The 20,863-nt window shown below is 36.7% G+C and overlaps 1 protein-coding gene across 7 annotated transcripts in view; it reads right to left on the bottom strand.

Moving 5' to 3' along the window:
• OTUD7A (OTU deubiquitinase 7A) overlaps nt 1-20,863 on the bottom strand; it is a 102,468-nt gene that overhangs the window by 9,906 nt on the left and 71,699 nt on the right. For all 7 annotated transcript variants that reach the window (XM_009280319.2, XM_009280326.2, XM_009280321.2 and 4 more), the window contains 5 exons: nt 15,697-15,798; nt 13,553-13,680; nt 12,343-12,455; nt 2,697-2,824; nt 746-895 (listed from right to left, as the gene is read on the bottom strand). In XM_009280319.2, the coding sequence (XP_009278594.1) occupies nt 746-895; nt 2,697-2,824; nt 12,343-12,455; nt 13,553-13,680; nt 15,697-15,798 (621 nt within the window). The remainder of the gene's footprint in view (nt 1-745; nt 896-2,696; nt 2,825-12,342; nt 12,456-13,552; nt 13,681-15,696; nt 15,799-20,863) is intronic.

Genomic DNA, 20,863 nt, shown 5'->3' with positions numbered 1-20,863 from the left:
AACAGCAAAACTCCACTGAATTTTTCTAAAGCCTCACCATGTTTTTGGCAAACCACTTTTCCCTCCCCCACAAAAGGTGCAAAGACAGATAGTTCATCTCACAGCTTTCTATTATTAAGCAAACAGGTCTTCCAAATAAGGGCAGTTATAGCTAGCTCCTAGGCACTGATGCAGGAACAAATCCAGTCCTGAAGCTCTTGTCACTCCCAATCCCATACCTAGGAAGCTCAAACTTGACACAGAAATATCTGGTCAGTCTTTGTTGTCACTGTTCCAAAGTAAAACAGAAGACAGCAAGATGATAAGACAAAAACACTTCAGCTAAATGTTTTTAAATGAGAAAAGTGCATTTAGCGCACTAGAAGAGAGATTTTTCCATTACATGAGTTTTCAATAGTAATCTGACTCACACTTAATCTTCTGAACACTTTACTAACCCAAATTAACAAAGGCCTTCAAGAATCCAGAAGAACAGTAGGTAACTATGACTATACCTATTTACACATATGGAACTGACAGAAAAGCTTTAAGTGCCAAAGGCAGACAGTGATAGCATAAGGATTAGGACTGAAGAGTTCTTGGCTCCCAGTCTTGTGATTAGACCACTTAGAGTCCTAAGAATGCAGCAATAAAGTTTAGTGGATATTATTTCCTTTCTGATAGATAAATACACCTACAGGTAGAAGAAAGTACTTTGTGCATTGCATTCAATATATACCCTTGGGTTGCTGTGTTTGTAGCATACCTTGTTCTCTCTGTTGATCTTTTTGTTCCATGGAAACAAGAGCAGAGAAATGGGCCTGATCATAGGCTAGCACAAGAGGTGAGCAATGGCATCTGTTAGGTAGAACTTCAAGTGGCAAATAAATTCCTCCAAATGGTATAGGTGCAAATGCTGCAAAGAAAAATGAGTTGTTTGGGTTTTTTTAACCGTGTCAAAGAACAGACAATAATGTTGGTTCTACTGTACGTAACAATTGTGCTACAACATTTTCAGAGTTCCAGGAGAGCAGCCTAAAGTGGACTAATCAATGCAGTAAACAGTCATAACAACAGGTAAGATTTCATTATAAAAACGTCAGGAAATATACTAAGAACAATAACGAAAACATTCTGCTCTTACATACATTTTCCTTGCTCTAATTGTTTACTAGTAAAGATATTAAGGTCTTATAACAAAATCTTGATGACTCTCACACATGTATGCAGATTTGTACCTTCCTGTAATACTTCTAGGTAGAAGGGTATTTTCTAATCATCAGCAGTAAACACACTATCAGTTCTCTTGGTAACGTACTCTGCTCATGCCTTGCATTAACAGATTTCTACAAGAAACATTACAAACATGTTCATAGTCCACACACACGTCATCACACACATCATATATGTATGAATGTGTATATGTATGTGTATATATAGTAACAATGATAAGGAAAGATTAAAAAAAATTCTACAAGTAGAATTTGAATGGGTTGCTGCATCTGTAAGGGCAAAGCTCTTTCCTTTAAAAGATTCTACACTTGTTTATATATAATTATGGGGAACAGCAAGTTTGGGCAGGAAAATTCGCTCAACCTGTTTGCTTCTGACCAATTATTTTTCCTTTTGCTGTGAAAACATGAATCCTTATTGCTGAAGTATTTCCAAAATGAGCATAAGGAAAAAGTAAACCCAAACAATGCGCTGTTTTTACTAGAGACTTTTTCTTTGAAGAGGTCTGCTGTGCCCAGACTTTGGGATGGAGAACAGTATGGTTTTTGAGGCATAAATATACATTTTGGTGAGTCTATCCAAATATGACCAAGTCATTAGTCTTTTTGAAAACCTGTACTTTGTACATACAACAGTTAAACGGGGGTAACTTGATCACGCTGGTCCATGAGGCCAGCAGTGAGAAAAACACTGGGATTATTGTGACAGAATATAGCTATATAACAGCAGATAGCAATCATACACCCATTACTTGTATTTCACAATTTGAATGGAAACTGAAATTACCCCCCAGCATTTTCCTGTAGAAGTAAATTTCTGTAAACTCCACCGCGTGTTTAACATCCCCCTTTAATCAACCAAACATTCCCCTTTAGTTAAGCAACATACTATCATTAATTAGTATTCTATTAGTTCATGGTAAAAAGTGAGAGAGATTAATTTAATCATTCAAGTCCTGCTCAGACAGCTGTCCAGCTGGCTCCACATATGGATCTAACATTTGTGTGCTCACATGTGCAAACTGAATAAAACATTCTGGAAACTTTTGAATGGGAGGCAGCAAAGGAGTTAGTAAAAACAAAAACCCAAGATATACACATTCAGAATTCAATTTTTCAAAGTCAGAATAGATTGCTTTATGCGGCGTTCTAAGGGGCATAAAAATAACACAGCAAAATTAGAACCTTGTTAACCTAGACCAGTAAGAAAAGTATTGTCTTCTGTAATTTAGTGGTTATTAAGTTAATAGGAAATATCTAGGATAAACAGATTTTCAGTGAGACTTACATAATTATCCTGTATTTTTTACTTTTATCTATTTGAAATGGATTGAGTATCATTCTGCTCTTTTTTTTTTGCTTCTCGGAAAAAGGCAGCAGCTATCTCATAAACACTCAGATATGTTACAGCTGGGTCTTTTCTTTGTGATAGTTCAATTGATTCAATTTACATAGGTGCATAAATTTCTAATGGAAAACTCTTACCTTCTCCCCCTGAGTCTCGTAACATTGTGTCTGCTACTACAACAATAGGTCTTCTCAAAATATGGGCTAAGACGAAAACATGGAACTCTTCTAAGCTCTCATACACTGGATCTTCTGAATTATCGACTCTGGAAGACACAGCATTGAAACTTTTTGAACCAACTTGAACCAACCACTGAAACTTCAGTGAACCGACATATCACAGCAGCTATTTCTTCTTCCTTGTCACTCATATTCCCACTCTTCTGAAACACATATTCCAATTATCGAAATACGTACATGGAACTCTTCTAAGCTCTCATACACTGGATCTTCTGAATTATCGACTCTGGAAGACACAGCATTGAAACTTTTTGAACCAACTTGAACCAACCACTGAAACTTCAGTGAACCGACATATCACAGCAGCTATTTCTTCTTCCTTGTCACTCATATTCCCACTCTTCTGAAACACATATTCCAATTATCGAAATACGTAACGTAAGACATTGGAAAGGAAAATATGTTTTTGGAAATAAAATAATAGCAACAGAGAAAATGTTTTCACTTGCAGACTCCACACTAGTTTAGTAGTCAGCAAAATTCATTACTTTCTGATATTGTTTAGTAGCCTAATGGGAATAAAAAAAGGTAATTCTTAGCCAAGCTCCTGGTGTAAATGTGCTTTTGTCACAAAAATAATGATTTCATGTGACACCCTTGGCACATAGACTCTACAATGAAAGGTAAGTGTTTTTCTAGTTCCTCTAAACAAAATACACGTGAGTTTATCTTGGCAATGTAAGAAACATTGATGTCAGCTTGAGTAGGAGGAATTTAACTTACAAAGCTGTCAACTTTTTTTCTTTTATTATTACCAAAACTTTTTTTTTTTTTTTAAGATGAGGAGGGGTACCTGTGTAAGGAACTGGAGATTCATTTTCTTATTAGATTTTCCAATGAGATGAATTTCACCTACTTTCAGACATCTAAAATCAGAAGTCTAAGCATTTCACCTTGACTGCCTCTACAGATAACAAAAAAAGACAGGCACATCCGGAAGTAGGATCATCCCTCTCCTCTTAAGCATTTGCCCAAAGATGAGATGAAAATTCTCATTTCTCTTTACAGAATACAGAAGGAATCTAGATCAAGATGTAGTTAGGTGAGACAAGACCAAGCATTTTTGCCAGTGGAGCTTTGTGTTTCAGAAAACACACAGAAAGAATCAATAAGAATATCTTATATGGTAGGAGAACAGAACATAAAATTCAAACAGTAAGACAGCACTACAGAGAAACCCAAGGCTTTTCTTTACATTGGCCTTCTACAGGTCTGATCCAAATACCACAAGAATTAATTAAAGTCTTTCCGTTTTCTTCATCTAGCTGGAGCAGATACAGAGCACTTCAAAAAGTGGAGAAATAATATTTCATTTTTAGATTAAAATAAATGCTTCATTGAGGAGTATTCCATAGGTCTCAACAGAGTTAATCCTCAACCAGCTTCACAATGAGCAAGTAATTTAAGACAAAGACAAAAAACTGCTGTTCTTGGAAGGAATTAAAAAAACCCCAAAACTCCATGTACAATATAATTGGAAGACAATTTGAGCACTTGAAGAGTCTTCTGCACTCTGAAGAGTTGTTTCTTCCTTTTGAATTGTTGATACCGTTATGGAATATACATCTTGGGGGAAAAAAATTCATTAAATTCATTATCCTTACTCGGTGAAAATGCCTTTCAACATCTAGTTCTCCAAAACATGGGTTTAAGTGGTAATATGCTGACAGTACGGTGTTTTGTGTCAAAACCATGATAATTAGTCCTAAATTTCAAAGGTGGCCAAAATTAATAAATTACCTACTGAAAGAATCTGACAAAGACAAGTACACACAATATGTTTTGAAAAAAATGAGACTGAGCTATCCCAGTCCTATCTGGGATGATTTGGGCAGTTTCTGTTCTATTCATAATCTGATGTCTGAAAGGCATAAGCAATGACAGAAGACAAAGGAAAACTGAATAACAGGATGTCTATTAGAAAAGATAACTGGTTGCTAAAGGAGTATCAGAGAAAACTCATGTTAGATTACATAATCACTACTATCAAGAAGAACATAGAGAGAAGACATTTAGGAAAGCCAAAAACATGTACAGCACATAGAGCAAGATTTGTAATTTTTTCAACTCAGTACTAAGAAGTTATAAAGCACCCAGGGAACCAGTCCCTGTGAGATTCATCTGCAGCCTATACATCTATTCTCAATAGCATCAAGTGTCAGAAATTCAAATTTAACAACACAAATCAATAGCATTAAACCACCACGTACATATAGAGAGGCAAATCCTTAGAATATAATTTATGGACTAAAATCCTTGAATTCCTTAAAATATACCTTTGCTATCCTATGCACCTGAATATATTAGTCTTATTTTCCCAACCTATACAAATTTTAAAAAAGTTTTTCTTCATATATGAATGGACAAACACAACTGCTAAGTTTGTTTTAAATATTCTCTTTTACTGAAAAGCTTACAAAATGTGCAGTTACACGTTTCACGGCTCAAAACTTTTGACAGCAAGAAGAGAGAGACTTTATGTTAAAGAACACGTGCTACTAACTTCTAGGGATATGCTGCTGATCACTAAATGCAATGGGGTACTTTTCCCCCAAAAAAGGTAAGACTGAAAACCTGACTTAAAATTGAGTGACATTTAAAAAAAAAAAGTTTTCCAACTAGCATCAGTATGCTTTGGATCAGCCCCACAATCTTCCAGGAAACGGAAATGCCCAGCACCTTTGGAAAGCTAACCTATAAAGGCAATCATTTATGAAACAGATCATTCTTTCACCTGAACCGCAAGAATAATTCTGTTAAATTCCCCGCTTTTCTAGCTGAACACTTCCAAGCCCTTCTATGACTTCATAAGCATTTTACAGAATTTTTGGTTTCAGTTACCTCCTTTCCTGTTTTTCTAGTTTAATGTCATTAATGTCACTATCATGTTTTAAACCTTTGCCTCTACCTAGAGGACAGAAATAAACATGCTAGATGGAAGAAGACTGAAAAATGGTAGGGTTGTGGGAAGCAGACAAAAGTAAAGATGGTAATTCACAGCTGAGTGCCACTTAAAAATAAAATACACACAGAGCACAGCTTCTGTGAGACATGAGAAATAAAGGTGGGCAACATAACCTAGGCACACTCTTAAATGAAGGCAGATTGTCCACTTATTGATAGGTGTGCAGAGAACTTCCATAATTAACCATCATTAATTTTCATTATATGTGAAAAATAGTAACTGAACATAACTATATGGGCACTGGTCTAGAATATGCGGGACAAATACAGTAACCTTCTCACAGGTCTGATGGCATCCGGCCCATCCCTGGAACTTTACATCAAAATCTTTCATCCCAACCTGGGAGCACAGCAGGATGGAAATTATTAACAGTAGGCTGATGCAGGACAAAAATTCTCTGATCAAGCAGTGAGACACCTCTCCTTCCCTGTATCCCTCTTCCCGTTACCCAAACTCGTGAGGAAATTCTTCCTGATGTTCAACCTAAATTCCCCATTTTGTAATTTCCTCTCGTATTCCTTTTTGAATTCCAACTGAATTGTTGGCTGCGATGGCTCTTCAGCATTTGCAGTGCATTATGTCAGAGTAATTTGTTAGCCAAAAGGAAGTTAAAAGAATCATGTTATTGGCAAGACAATATGCTACAAAGATTTCCAGCTGTTTTCTCACTTTGGTATTTCCAGACTATTAGTCCTAAAGTTTTTCTTCAAATCCTCTAATTATTCCTCACCTCCTAGTTAATGAGGTTTCTAGAAGTGAAAGGCATATGCCAGATGCAACTGTATCAGAAGGGCCTTTATCCCTTTGGTCAGCTGATGTCAAGCCTGACTGCACATGAAGTCCAAAATTCCACTGGGCTTTTTCAATCTTCAATATCACATCACCAAGTTGCTTGATTCACTATTTATGATCATATTCACACATTTCAAATCCTTCTCTTCTATTACACATCTGTTTTCCATTGCTCATTTTCACAGAATCACAGAGTAGTTGAGGTTGGCAGGGAGCTCTGGAGGTCACTCTGTCCAACACCCCTGTTCAAGCAGGGCCACCTAGAGCCAGTTGCCCAGGACCGTGTCCAGACAGCTTCTGAATATCTCTGAGGAGGAAGAATTCACAGCCTCTCTGGGCAACCTTTTCAATGTTCAATTTTATTTCAACATTGCCAGTAATTCATGTGGGCCATCTTATATTATTTCAGTGCCACTGCTGAGGATTCAGTACGAATTTTTCTAAAGATTATTGAGAATGAAAAATCATCATTAACAAGTATCCATAGCAACCTGCCACATCCTTTGATCCACTTATCATTCCACTTTTTTTCATGGACCTTTATTTATGCTAACTATGTGGCCATGAAAATTGTGGAAAAAATATTTTTGTCAATATAACAAGGAAGCAAAGGAAATTTAAGAAACTGAAATGAATTCATCTGTTCATGTAAAGTTAATTTTTAAATAATGAAATCCACATATATAAGAGCACATAAATCTGCATTGCAGGCAGAATCCTGCTCAACCAGGGCACTCTGACTAAATACCTTATCTTGATTGTAAAGAACAAATTAACAAAAAAGGATAAATATAAAAAAAATCTCAGTCTGTCCTACAGGACCACTGATACAGGGTGGACACCTACTCAGCACTCCAAAGAGATTCTCTCCCCTATGGAAAATCCAATTTGTACTGCGGCCAGTAATGAAAAAAAACCTCAAAAAGCTGAAATGAGAAAGTCACCTATGCTGCTGTCCCACCTGGCTATCTGCTGTCTGTTCCTCTCTTTTGCCTGTAAACTCTGAGCAAGATCTGTTTTCATGTCCTTGGATTTCCTTCTAAACAGCTCCCTATGCTAACCTTGCTTTTTTTTTCCCCATACATACGTTCCAGAGTCTCGGTTTGTCCAGCAGACTCATAACAGCTATTCTAAGTTTAGATTAAGTTTCAGGATTCACACACAGCGAGAGACCAATGCCTGCGGACAGTTAAGATGTACTGAAACAACACAAGTATCAAGTTCTTCAACCTGGTGATTAGGTACAAGCATGAGACCAGAATGAAATCTGAGTTCGTATCTCAATCTGCCACCATTCCATTTCTGAAACCTCTTCCTTCCCTGCTTAAGAATCCCAGAATTAAAACCAGCATACACCACAGCTGCAGGTTACTAGCAAGTACGAATTTCTGCTGTAGGTAGGTGTAGGAACCTATCCATTGATTCCCTTACACAGTATTTCAGCAATGAGCTTCAACTCAAACACAAAAAAATTGCACAGTAGTGGGACATTTCCCTTCTTTTCTTCAGGGAAAAAAAAATAAATGGTATACTGCATTGACTGAAGGAGATAAAGAATGTGAATGTTTTGAGTTCCAATTTTTATTTCTTAGTTTTTAAAAATATCAGTATTTTTTTCTCAGCCAAAAACAATGTATAGGAAGCAGTTTTCAAGGCATATAATAAAAAAGAAAACCTAAATCAACTTGCCCTAGATTATTTTGGTTTGAAGGCTATTTTGTATTTAATTGCGTGGGAATGCATGCTTTTGTGTAAAACGACTTCTGCGGCATGTGAGATGCAACCATCTGTCAAATAGGAAATATCCTGAATTCAACAAAAACTTGTTAAATAAGGAAAAACCCAATCGCTACGTAGGCACTAGTACTTAATTTTAATATGACATAATTCTGATCCCTCCTTTGCCTTGAATTTTACCTCTTTTCTAGAGTCTGTGGGATATCCACTGTTTTCAGATCTGAAGGGCTGTCTGAACTAGCATATTTGAATCACCACAGCAATTTGTTTATTTCCAGGCTGCGTTTGGCTTAAGTACAATTTATATCAATTGAAAACAGGCCAGATGAAAAGATTTATTATCCATCAGAAACTTCAGCTAATAAGGAAAAGATACACTGTTACAGTGAACCTTTTTCTATCTGCACCCTATAATTGCTGCATATACTGAACAGTTAAAAAGGAATAGCACTCCTATAATAGACAACCAGAGCAAATAAAAATAGTTTTAAAGCAATGTCTTTGTTAAATGATCTAAACTAAATTCTCTACAAGACGAGGGTCTTTGATGGATGCAGTAGTTTTGTATGAAGAATTCTATGTTGAAATACTCTGAATACCTAACCAAGTCCAAAACCTCAGAGATTACATGCATTTGAGAGGTACTTCCTGTTTAAATGTTCCGGTTTTCTGCCTTAAATAAAATCCTAATGACACACGGGAAGATTACAGCAATGTTCCCTCCCTTCTTCCCCATTTAAAATCACTTGTCTTTATTAGTAAGATAGTGCCAACAGCATATGAGACAGCTAGCTGGAAGGTGACAGTTAATACTAAATAAGAACACCATCCACTTTCAAAATCTGTATTAGCTCACACCACGACATCTAGCTTTCAGCTCTACTAGGTTTTCAAGAAGTGAGTAACAATGGTGATATTCAATCTAGCACTAGAACAGGCTTTGAAATCTCTGACTGACAATAGTCTGCAAAATGAAGGAATGGGTTGGAATGTTCTCTTTAGCGGGATTGCAATAGTTAGGTTCTTAACAAAAACAGAGAGCACAAGACATTTTCCTTTTTTCAAAGCAGTTGCTTCAATTCAGTACCCCTGGTTTTGCTTGTAAATGGAGATAAATGAAACAATTATGTTAATCTGAAATTTATTTTTTACATTTACAGAAAGATGTGCAAATCTGTTTCAAAGCAAGAATCTGCTTCATAGTTAATTAGTTTGCTCTGCTTTAGTGCTTGAAGGATTTTACATGTTGGAAACAAGAACTTAACCAGGTTTTTCTGTGTTCCCTTTATCTTTTTCTTTTTTTCCAACTTCCAAGCCTCAGAACGAGAGTGCTCTCCAGGAAGAACTCTTCAGAGATTTAGCGACAATTGCTGATCTCCTTTGCATGTAGTTCACTCTGAAAAATAACTAAAAGGAACTTGCAGGTGAATGAGGCAGCATAATTCCAGACTTAGGCTTGTCACTGAATTCTTTTGAAGCAGATACAACTTCTGATGCTTTAGCTAATACTGACACCAAAGGAGAATGCCTCATCTACAATTCAAAGGCTAATTTCCAAGCTTGCATAATATAGTACCTAAACTAGAGAAAGTAATATACCCCATCTCAAAAATACTATTTTGATATTCCTTTTCCTTCTCAAGGGCTCTATTTTGAACATGGGTACATTAAACTGAGAAAACAATTCATTCTGTCACATTCATTCTGTCTTTGGAATGATTGTAAAAAGAATTACATATTCACATGTTTAATAGGCTAAGTTTCTTGCCTGATTCCTCTTTCACTATTTTAAAGGAAAAACTAACTGTTGTCTATTTATCCTTACTTTATTTTGATTTGCAAGAAGATAAATGTAAACCACGATGAGAACATAAAACCCATTTAAATTAATTCTTTATGTAATAGTGATACTCCCTGTTTAAGTATCTGGGAACTAAAGGTAAAGATGGTTGATTGACTGGCAAATGCAACCTTTGAGGACATCTCTGACTGGTAGGTACTGAAACTACATAGTATGTGAAATGTACAGAATGAAAAAGACAGAATAAGGCCAGAGCAAATTGGTGGTGAATGGCCAAATTGAATAGAAATGTGAATTGAACGGCATTAGAAGACTAATGCGTATCAACAGGAAAATATCTACAAACATAGGAAACAAACTAGAGAGTAAAATGAAAGCCAATCTATTTTTTTTTTTAGCCTCAAAATAGAAGTAAGTGAGACACATTATGGCTGACAATTTTCTAAACAATGTCCTCCTGCATTAGCAGACTTACCTATCCTTGACATCACAGGGTTAAAAGGAAAATATAATATTCTTTCAAAGCCCAGAGAATATTTTGTAAAGATTTTATTATTCTCATTGTGTTGTATGCCCTATTTTGTCAATTTACTTATCACCACCTGCAATTTTCTCCAGGGGAAACAGTAGCTAGAGAAAAACATGCACTGAGTAAACAAACACTGAATATTTTTAGTGATAAACACTAGACAAAAAACCTAAAGCTTCTGCATTCTTAAGGCTGGTCAATAATCCTGTACTTTGGGAACAACTGCACCGAAAGCGAGGGAAGTTTATCATACCAGCTGTTTAAAGCAGATTCTGTATGTGCATCAGGGGTATTTAAATGTTGTAGATACTACTTCATCCCAAACTTTTTCACAAATATGTTTCTATCCATTTTTTCCAGTAGCTTCTAAACATCTAAACTACATGCATGCTGGCAGTAAAGTAGACAATACTGGGTTTTTCCCTGCAACCATCAAATTTTCTGCTACTGTTTATAAAAAGCTAATTGACTAAAATGCTCCTAATTGAGTATTATACAAAGATTAAACACACCTACTAAGCTGGTCTTTCCTTGCTTGCCTCTTAGCACTGGGTAGTAACTGACAGACATTGCAACTTTGCAGAGTGTAAGCAAAGTAGCTGCAATCAGCCATACTCTTACGGAAACAAGCTAGAGAAACGGATATGAAATCAGGTAAGAAAAGAATCTGATGTGGTTCTTAGAAATACAGACATACCCTATGCAGAACCCTGCAGCAACATCCAACTTTACTAGATGACAGTGAATCAGTTTAATTTGAAATAAACCCCCTACAATCTTTAAATAATCCTTGCGTTTGAGCGCGCTATTTATGTTACATGGGTTTAATAAAAGCTTGAATAGTCAAAGAAAGGGCAACTGTTCCTATCAGTGCAATATAAATTATCATAATTTTTAGTTCAAGTTTTCTACAACTGATCAAAGATTGAAGTAGCATATTGATTTTTCAGAAGGGCTTCATGAGACTACAAAGTACAACTCGACATTCTACTTTCTGTTTAAAAAGACACTGCATCCAAATATTTAATCTTTAGCTTTAATACCAAAAATATTACTTTTTTTCCCCCTGTATGTTTATGGTTAACAGTATTTTAAAAGTAGAAAATGTGAAGAGTTACTTGGTGACTTGCCCTCAAAAAAGATCTCTCTGAAGATTTTCTGTTTGAACTACAAAGCAAAAAAGGACTGAAATAAATGTATGAATATGAGAAGATGGCATTAAAGCTGTGCTAAAGTACAGAAAAGGTGATATCTGGGCACAAACTACTTTATTCTAGAATGCTGTTAGAAGATGTGATGTTGTTCTGTCATTCCATGTTTTAGTGAAAATATCTGAGCAGTGGCTCTCCTTCTGCTAAGTCTTCCGCAAACGAAGAGCTACGTATCTTCAGTGAGACAAGGCACTTCATCTCCTTGAAGCTAAATGCTACTTCCAACATGCTTGTTCCAGAAACCAAGAAATTGGGATTTATGAAATCCAGACTCTTTTGGATGCAAAGTAACCTCAAGCTAGTGTGGTAACTGTACAAGGAAACTTAATCAAAATGCTAAACATTATAATGGGAAGTGTAGATAATTATATTCTACCACGCAAAAAAAAAAAATTGCAACCAGTTGAAAAGGCAGTTTGATGGTCCTATAAACAGCTTCAGTCAGTTGTGCTGTATTGTTTTCCTACTGAGAACAACAACTAAAAGATTTTGTCATACTCTAAACTTACCCACCACCAGTGCCTCCATTTTTACTGAAATGTGTACGAGGCTCACTTGATGCCAGTTTAAGCAGTTCATTCCACTCCCGTTCCCATTCTTCTTCTGTATACACCAAACCTGACTATGGGAGAGAATGAAATACCTTTACGATTATGCTAGTACAAAATGTAAGCAGAGTTCTGTAGTAGTATTTACAACTAACTTATTTTGAGCTTCATACATGACACGATTTAATATCTTGGACCATTAATGGTTCAACATTTCTATTCAGCTGAAAGAATATTAACTTATTAAAAAAAAGGTCTAAACCACTAACTGTATACTGGATTACATTTCTAGACGTGGGTCTGCTGCTGCTAACACAGTGCTCCATGATTGGAGATCCAGTTATTCATACCCATGTGAATTCCTTGCAACCATGGTTAGCATGCTTTACTGCCCATTTCTGGAGGTTTGCTTTCTTCCCCAATACATGGAACTACTGTGAATGCCCTCCTTGGCAGACGGGTGATGCTTTCTCCCTCTGTTCAAGAGCAGAAAGGGTATATAAGTGCTTCTGTGCCCCTGTGTTTTCAGGTAGCCTGAAGCAGCTGAGTCAGCGACAGCTAAGCTGTATTTTCACTGACTGCTGCCAACAAAAAGCAGATTACAAGTAAGTCACAAACATTTAAGCATATTCACTTGATTGCATTCAGGATTACTCCTGAAATTGGCTTTTCTAGCCACTGTTTAGGCACAGACATCTTCAGAAAATAATACGTGCCGAAGCACAGCTTTTAACCAACAGTCAAACCAAATCTACAGATGATTTTAGTTAAGAAACATGCACTCAATATTTGGTCACAGCTCCAAGAATCTTAATTCACCATTCTGGGGATCTTTCCTAAATGAGGTTTTCTTTCTTTTGTGGATTTCATCCACTCATTTTATAATGCTTGTGATAGCTAAATTATACATTTAATTTTGCAGCCCAAAATTTTCTACAGGTTCCAAACTCATCTTAGACCTTTGTAGGCACAAAACGGTGTATATTTATGCCCACAAAGCTACAAACACATTTGCATTCTGATACAAAAATTCTAAATACAATTATCTCTTTCCCCATGCAAAATGGAAGCACAAGGAATTTGATAGCAATTAAAACTTTCACACCAGACTTCAGAAGAATGCTCTTGACCCTAAATGATATTAGCAAGACTGTCTTTAGGCCATACAGACCTCCTTATTCTGCTGAGTCTGTTGCCATCTCCATCTTCTTTTCAGTGCTTCCCTTTCAGCTCCACTTCTCATCATAGTATACAGCGCTTTACGTAAAACAAGGTCCCGGTCATGAAATCCCCACATCCCTAAAGTAGCACACGATGACATTCAGTTTTAAAGAAGCTACAGTGAAATAGAAAGTACTAGTACAATTAATATTGCTCTATTAGCAAAAGAAGCATAGCTTATACATTATTTAAGATCCTCCTTGGCAAATAATTCACTCACTATTTTTAAGGTTTCCTAAAGAAACAGTCAATATAGATAAGCTAATGAACAACATGAGGGAATTCTAACAAAGTTTAAACTTTGATTAAGGAATGACTAAGGATTTGAGTTGTTTCAGTGTTTGCTTGCAGGCAACTTCAACTTTGCTGCAAGCAATGGCATATCCAATGCACAGGGTGGTTTTAGCTGTAGCTGCCAACAGAGCTTGCAGACACAAGAATGCTAATGACAACTGCAGGCACTTTTGTGAATCACAGATGATACCAACACCCGAAGGCCTCCAACTCTTACACAGCATGATGGTAAATTTCCTTTGGCTTCAACATCCAAATAAAGAGACGAGCATTCAAGATGACTGGAAGTCTAAAAATACAACCAGCCACAGGCTTTCAAGCTCATTTTAAGATAATAAAACGTCTTCATGTAGTTGAGAATAGTAACCTACAACAAAAGAGAGCAGAGCTCTCACCAAGACATGTGCCCATAGACAACCACGTTTCAATTACCGTATTGTCAGCTGCTGGCATTAAATATGTTTATTTAAGACTTTGCAAGTCAAAATACTCCAAACATTTGCTGTAAATAATACACAAGTCCTCCTAATTAAAAATTAAGTGGAAAGACAAAAGTGCTGCAAGCAATGGCATATCCAATGCACAGGGTGGTTTTAGCTGTAGCTGCCAACAGAGCTTGCAGACACAAGAATGCTAATGACAACTGCAGGCACTTTTGTGAATCACAGATGATACCACCACCCGAAGGCCTCCAACTCTTACACAGCATGATGGTAAATTTCCTTTGGCTTCAACATCCAAATAAAGAGACGAGCATTCAAGATGACTGGAAGTCTAAAAATACAACCAGCCACAGGCTTTCAAGCTCATTTTAAGATAATAAAACGTCTTCATGTAGTTGAGAATAGTAACCTACAACAAAAGAGAGCAGAGCTCTCACCAAGACATGTGCCCATAGACAACCACGTTTCAATTACCGTATTGTCAGCTGCTGGCATTAAATATGTTTATTTAAGACTTTGCAAGTCAAAATACTCCAAACATTTGCTGTAAATAATACACAAGTCCTCCTAATTAAAAATTAAGTGGACAAAGACAAAAGGATCCTTGGAAACAGCAAAAGCCCTTTTCTTACTACTTCTTTCAAAAAGAAGACTCTCTTCAAAATATTAAAAATCCCAGTGTTTTTTTAAAAAGTCACCTTTTGGAGTTCCTCTGGTGGAAGATTTTAGCAACTGCAACAAAAAAATAAGTTTCCTCGCAATAGGTTAGGATATAGAAGGCATATCAAAGACTTTCAGCTTCACAGGTTTCTATTTATTTGATTTGAAGAAAGGCTTCAAAGATCTTGTATTAATGATTAATTAATCAATTGGAAATTATTTTAATTCACCCCAAAGTCTATTTCCCATATACTTAAACTCTACAAGGAACCAATGGCAATAATAGCTAGATATTGCATTCTTGAAGACAGAAAGAGAACTGTTTAACAAAAGCCAGAGAATGAATGCAATTCCTTGCCCACAATGAGGACAGGTGCAGAAGCACCTGGAATTTGCCTGTTCCAGAGCTGTTAGGTTGATCTCTGTAAGGAAAATGCAAATCACTGGTGTTTATGATATGTGGGTTTTGATACTGTTGCAATTACACTTCTTTTATAACCTGATAAAACTTTTACCTTCCTCCCTCAAGCATGCCTAAAGCAAACAATACTTAAATGAAATTTGAAGAATATATTGCTCCAAAACCAGGCTTTTAATGAAAGTCTCTGCATCCCATGTGTTTCTGAGCTTTTGCTGGGGATAGAAAAAAGTGGTAAATATTTTTGGCAGAAGGTTTCATGTAGAGAATCTCCCTTACCTAAAGATGCAGCATGCAAGAGGCAGTTTCCATCACCTGTTGTAGCCAAGGGAAGAAGACGTTTGCAGCTTGTACACACTGTGGACCACCAATTCAGTCGTCCTGAAAAGAAAGCATCTATTAAAATGGTGGAGTGGATACTGAAACAGGATGCGTACTGTGTTCAGGCATACAGCGACGATGTGTAATGTTGAAGGTTAATCATGAACATCCTTTCTGCTGAAGAACTTAAATGTAATGTCAGAAGTGAAAACTGAAAAGATAGAAATAAGAGGCAGATAAACTTTAACTATTCTCTAAATGTATTTGGAATAAAAAGAGAGCACCTTTAATTAATTTGCATCTTCCATTCTCATATGCTGCATTCAGGGATGGATTTCCAAGGAGTTCATTGCCTAAATACCATTATGAGTCTTGGTATCAGTTCCCAAACATAATCGACATTGGCCTTCCATACACAGATGACAGATTATGTTACAGTAATAAAGTCTCAAAAGACAAAAGAAATATGTATGTGTTAATCAACGTATGTTACTGTTAGGTAAGTTTATTAAGTAAAGTACTATTGTTTCAGTCAGATGGATTGTTTCAACAGCTGGTTCTCATCTCATTTACCATAGCGTAAATGATGATTAGACCTACTAAAATCAACAGCTATACTACCAGAGAATTAAAACGAGACCAAATGCATAGCCCAAGGTCTAGGATAGCATGTGGCTTTTCTCTCTGAGAACATTTAGAGAACCATCATTGCTACATAAGGCATGTTTTACAGATTATAAAACAGATGGATTATGAAAAAGACTGACAAGAGGACAGATATTTGATGTATCTAGACGAAGCAAATAAAGCCATAAAGAGTATCGGTGCCAAAGCCAACACTGGAAGTACATAATTCCTGGCACAAAGGTTGCTGTGTTGTAGCTTACTGGAGTGTTAAGTCTTGGTTAAATGTCACGTGAACATTTCTAATATAAAGAAAGAGAATGTGACTAATTGTATAACATCTTTGGGGATAAGAAAGAGCAGATGATTAACACTGATGCGTAGAGCTGGTATATTTTCCAAGACTTTTGGAAAGTCTGTGAGTAATGCACAATTGAATAATTGAATGTATAATGCAATAGGCAGCCCATGGTGACTCCATTTCTTTGTTTGTCCTCTTCTGCAGACTTTTTCTCCCCCAATTCCTTTACTTGCAAGCTGAGAGGAAATACAGTCAGTCTTGCATTTAAGGTTAAATCCCCAAACCAGAAATAAGTTCAAGCAATGAAAAAACTTTTCTCCATTAATATGTTTTCATTACAAAATTATACTGACATTTATTTGCAACAGCAGGTAATGCAACTTGTGCAAAAAAAGTAGTATAACAATATTTTAACATGTGCCCCCAATTACTTGTTCTGGGTACTAAGAACTATGTAATTAAATTTCACTTAGTCAGTATGGGTTGAGAGTTACTATACTGTAAAGGTGAAGATGCATAGCAGATCAGTAACTAAGCACATTTAGTAATCCTCATAGGATTTTAGCAGCTAGTTTGTAAATGCCCTACATCTCAGACTAGGCTTATTGAGTTCTAAATTAAATATGCATTAAAGCAGCTTAATTTAAAGTGCTATTGGACAGCCGTTGGGAAAGATAAATCTGAAATAACAAGTTATCATTTTTAGCAACTCCTGTGTGTCTGTGGGCTGTGAAATAACAACTTGCCACCTGTTTTTTACAGAATGTTTTGGTGGTATCATATTCAATAATAAGTTATATCAAGGTGCTGCTTAAAGTTACAAGACCTAAACCAGACAGACCTTAGGACTTAAGGGAATAATGAGTGGTATTGTTTTGCAGATTACCTAGCAGCTATTGGCAACAAATGTCAAAGTCTGGTGTTTATGAATCTTTTGAATAACGGGAGGTTTCTATAAAAGTGATCTGCTTTCAAGTAGATTGTGCAAAAAATGTTTGTGGGCTTGGTTAACAACACAAAGCCTATGGCTGACTAAAAAATTAGCAGAAATGCATTGGATTATAACAAAAAAGCAGTGCATTTTCATTTTTCGAATCTAGCTGTTATAGGGATCCCTTTAGGGAAACAACAGGAAAGTGGAGCTTAAATGAAAACTGGAAACAGTTCTGCCTCAGGCTTATTTCTGTCTGCTTTGAAAAGACAACATCATGGACAAACGAGACCCATTTCTCACTCTCCCTCCCTCTGTTGGTCTCCTACTTGATCTTACTTCTTACCTTCTCACAAAATCTATTTAATCTTAAAAAACACAATTTCAAGAAATTGATCTGTTGTTTTACAGCAAAAATACTCTGAGAATTAATATAGCCATGTTCTAGTACATTAGAATTTGATCTTAATTTTAGATCAAGATTAAAAGTCCTATCCAGGTGTTTGATCTAGCAACATACAGAGAGGCAGACACAAGCACACAATATTACCCTTTCTTTGCATGACACTTAAGACTTCAGCTGCAAGCTCAAAAAAAATGTTAACAGAATCTAGTATCCCCTGTGGCTGAAGGCTGCCAACTGTTTCTGTATTCTGATGTTATCCTAGTCCTGCACTACACAGTGTGCATCAGACTTCACATAATACAAAGCATATATTGGCTCCCCCTGCTCCCTTATTTGCAGGGCCCAACAGGAATCAATCATTCTGATACAGAACCAGATATATATCTTGTATTCCATGCAAAGAAGGTAAGCTGAATCTCAGAGAAAGTTTTGCAAACTTTAGAAAACAGACAATATCACTACTTTAAAATCTAGTATTTGATGACTCCCAGGACAAGATACAAACATCAAAAGCTACCCTATTGTAAACCCACTACAACTGTAGGCATGAACATAAGCTGGCCTTATGCGACTGTTAGGTTGAAAAAGTCAGTATTTGAGGAAAAGGAAATAAGAAATATTTTAAAACTTGGGTTTTACCCAACAATATTCATAATGTTGGAGTATTATTAATAGACACTAGAAAGGTTTAAGTGTTAGTTTCATAAGCCTCCATATTATATTAGAAGCCACAGGTGTACTGTTTCTTGCTGCAGGACTTACGAGAGGAAATTGCCGAAGAGGATTCTAGATGGTTATATGACCTGAATGGCTCAAAAAGAAGGCAGCAGAGAACAGAGAATGCATTTCAAGTGTTAACAGCAGCCAGGCTTGGCTTTCACTATCAGCCCCTGACATCTTATGCACTGGTACTACACAAGGCAAGAAAGGATTCGGCATGATGTCCTCTATGCAAAACTCCATTAACAGTATAGACAAGAAGATAAAAATATGCAACAAAAATTATTCTAGTTTTTGAGTATCCCATTAAGGTGCTTATACAGAGCTGCCCTCCAGTTTGCTAAGGTCCACTATAAAGCATTCATTGCCCAAACATCCACAAGGTTGGTGGTACACATCCAAACCAACCAAATCAAAAACAAACATGAGGTTACATAATACTAAAGAACCTTCGTAGAAACTCTGCATAAATCCTTTGCTCCCTCTTCATTTTCTCCAGTCCGTATTTTCTTTTTTCTGGTTTAAGCTACTGGTAAACTAAATGGCTTTACAGACTTGGGATTTTTCTGGTAGAATTAACCCCCAAAAAGTTACAAGGACTTAGTAAACAGCAACTTAATAGAACTCTCTCTTGATAGGGGAAAAAGGAGATGCTACAAAGGATGAGCCCCCTCTCAAGCTTGATATGATTGAGCGTGGTTGAAGTTTCACTGCAAAGCTAGATTGCGTATCACTGCCTCCAAGGCAAACAGTCGGTTTCTTGCCTGCAACGCCACTGTGCATTTATCATATCGAAAATAAGTCAGAATTCTTACAGAAAAAATGGAATACGCATTAAGAGAAGAACAAGGACAGTTAAAGATGGGAAAAAGTGTGAAGTGTCGTATCACAGCTTATACAGTTTTACCTCAGATTGAGTGCACTTTTAACGCGCTTCGTTGTGCTATTAACAGTACTCTTTCATACAGCTAAGTAAACCAGTCTTAGGCCAACTCCTCAAGAACACTGACAGAGTAGACATCTCACGGAGGAAAACAAGTCGATCTGTGCACAGTGGGACTCAATGTCTGGTTTCCTGTGCTTGTCGTACGTGTGGCTAAAGGTGAGACTTCTGATGGCTTTTCTTTTATTTGTAGTTGGGCATTCTGGAGGTCTTTCTCATGTGGATTCTGTAGCATTTAACAAACAATATTCACATTGCAAGTTTTTCTTCTATGGAAATACTAAAAATAAGCCAACTGCTTATTTTCATGAAACTTAAAAAAGCTTACTCACAAATATGTTTGAAATTGGCAGAGTTAAATTTAAAAAATGAACAGTGGTACCATCTTAAGAGACAGCTTGCTGACACAAGCTTAGTTTCCCTAAGAAACTAGGCTAAATCCAGCCTTTCTTTCATTTCTCCAGCACATCGTATTTCCAGAAATCCACCTCTCATCCATCCCCCAAGACGAGCAAGTCACAAAATAACATTTTCAACTTCCAAAACAAGTCTAATTCTGGACACCCCATATATTCTCAAAAGCAATGGTTCACCCTAAACACTCACCAATTCCCCTCTGGCATCCAACAGCAATAACTGCTCTGGGGCACGCACAGGACTGACTGCCTAAGTCAACGGAGGATTACTCAGCCCACTCAGAATAGTCAGACAATTAGCAATGGGTGCAGGAACCTCAAATTCAGATTTCAGCAGAGCTACTTCTATGCTTTACATGTTTCTTACATGACTAGCTAAGAGGATTTGTTTATTTTTAGTTTTACTCCTTTCATAAAATAAATGTGTACTTGCAAATATTGACGTGAAAAAAATTACAAGAACAGATTTTCTACATGGGCTTATATTAATCATTCAGTGACTGCTTACTTTTTAAAATAAGTGAATAAATAAAGCATTTACCAATGCATTTTCTGTACTTTGAAGAAAGGACCTTCTTGTAGGAGCTCTCTCTTTTAGTCTAGATGATGAAATCAGCTTCGCAGTAGCACAGAATCATAGAATAGTTTGGGTTGGAAGGGACCTCTAAAGGTCATCTAGTCCAACCGCCACGCCATGGGCAGGGACATCTTCAACTAGAGCAGGTTGCTCAGAGCCCCGTCCAACCTGACCTGGAATGTCTCCAGGGATGGGGCATCCACCACC

Source organism: Aptenodytes forsteri, unplaced genomic scaffold (assembly GCF_000699145.1).
Source record: "Aptenodytes forsteri isolate BGI_AS27 unplaced genomic scaffold, ASM69914v1 Scaffold83, whole genome shotgun sequence".
Lineage (NCBI taxonomy): Eukaryota > Metazoa > Chordata > Aves > Sphenisciformes > Spheniscidae > Aptenodytes > Aptenodytes forsteri.
This window is presented reverse-complemented; position numbering and strand designations above follow the sequence as displayed.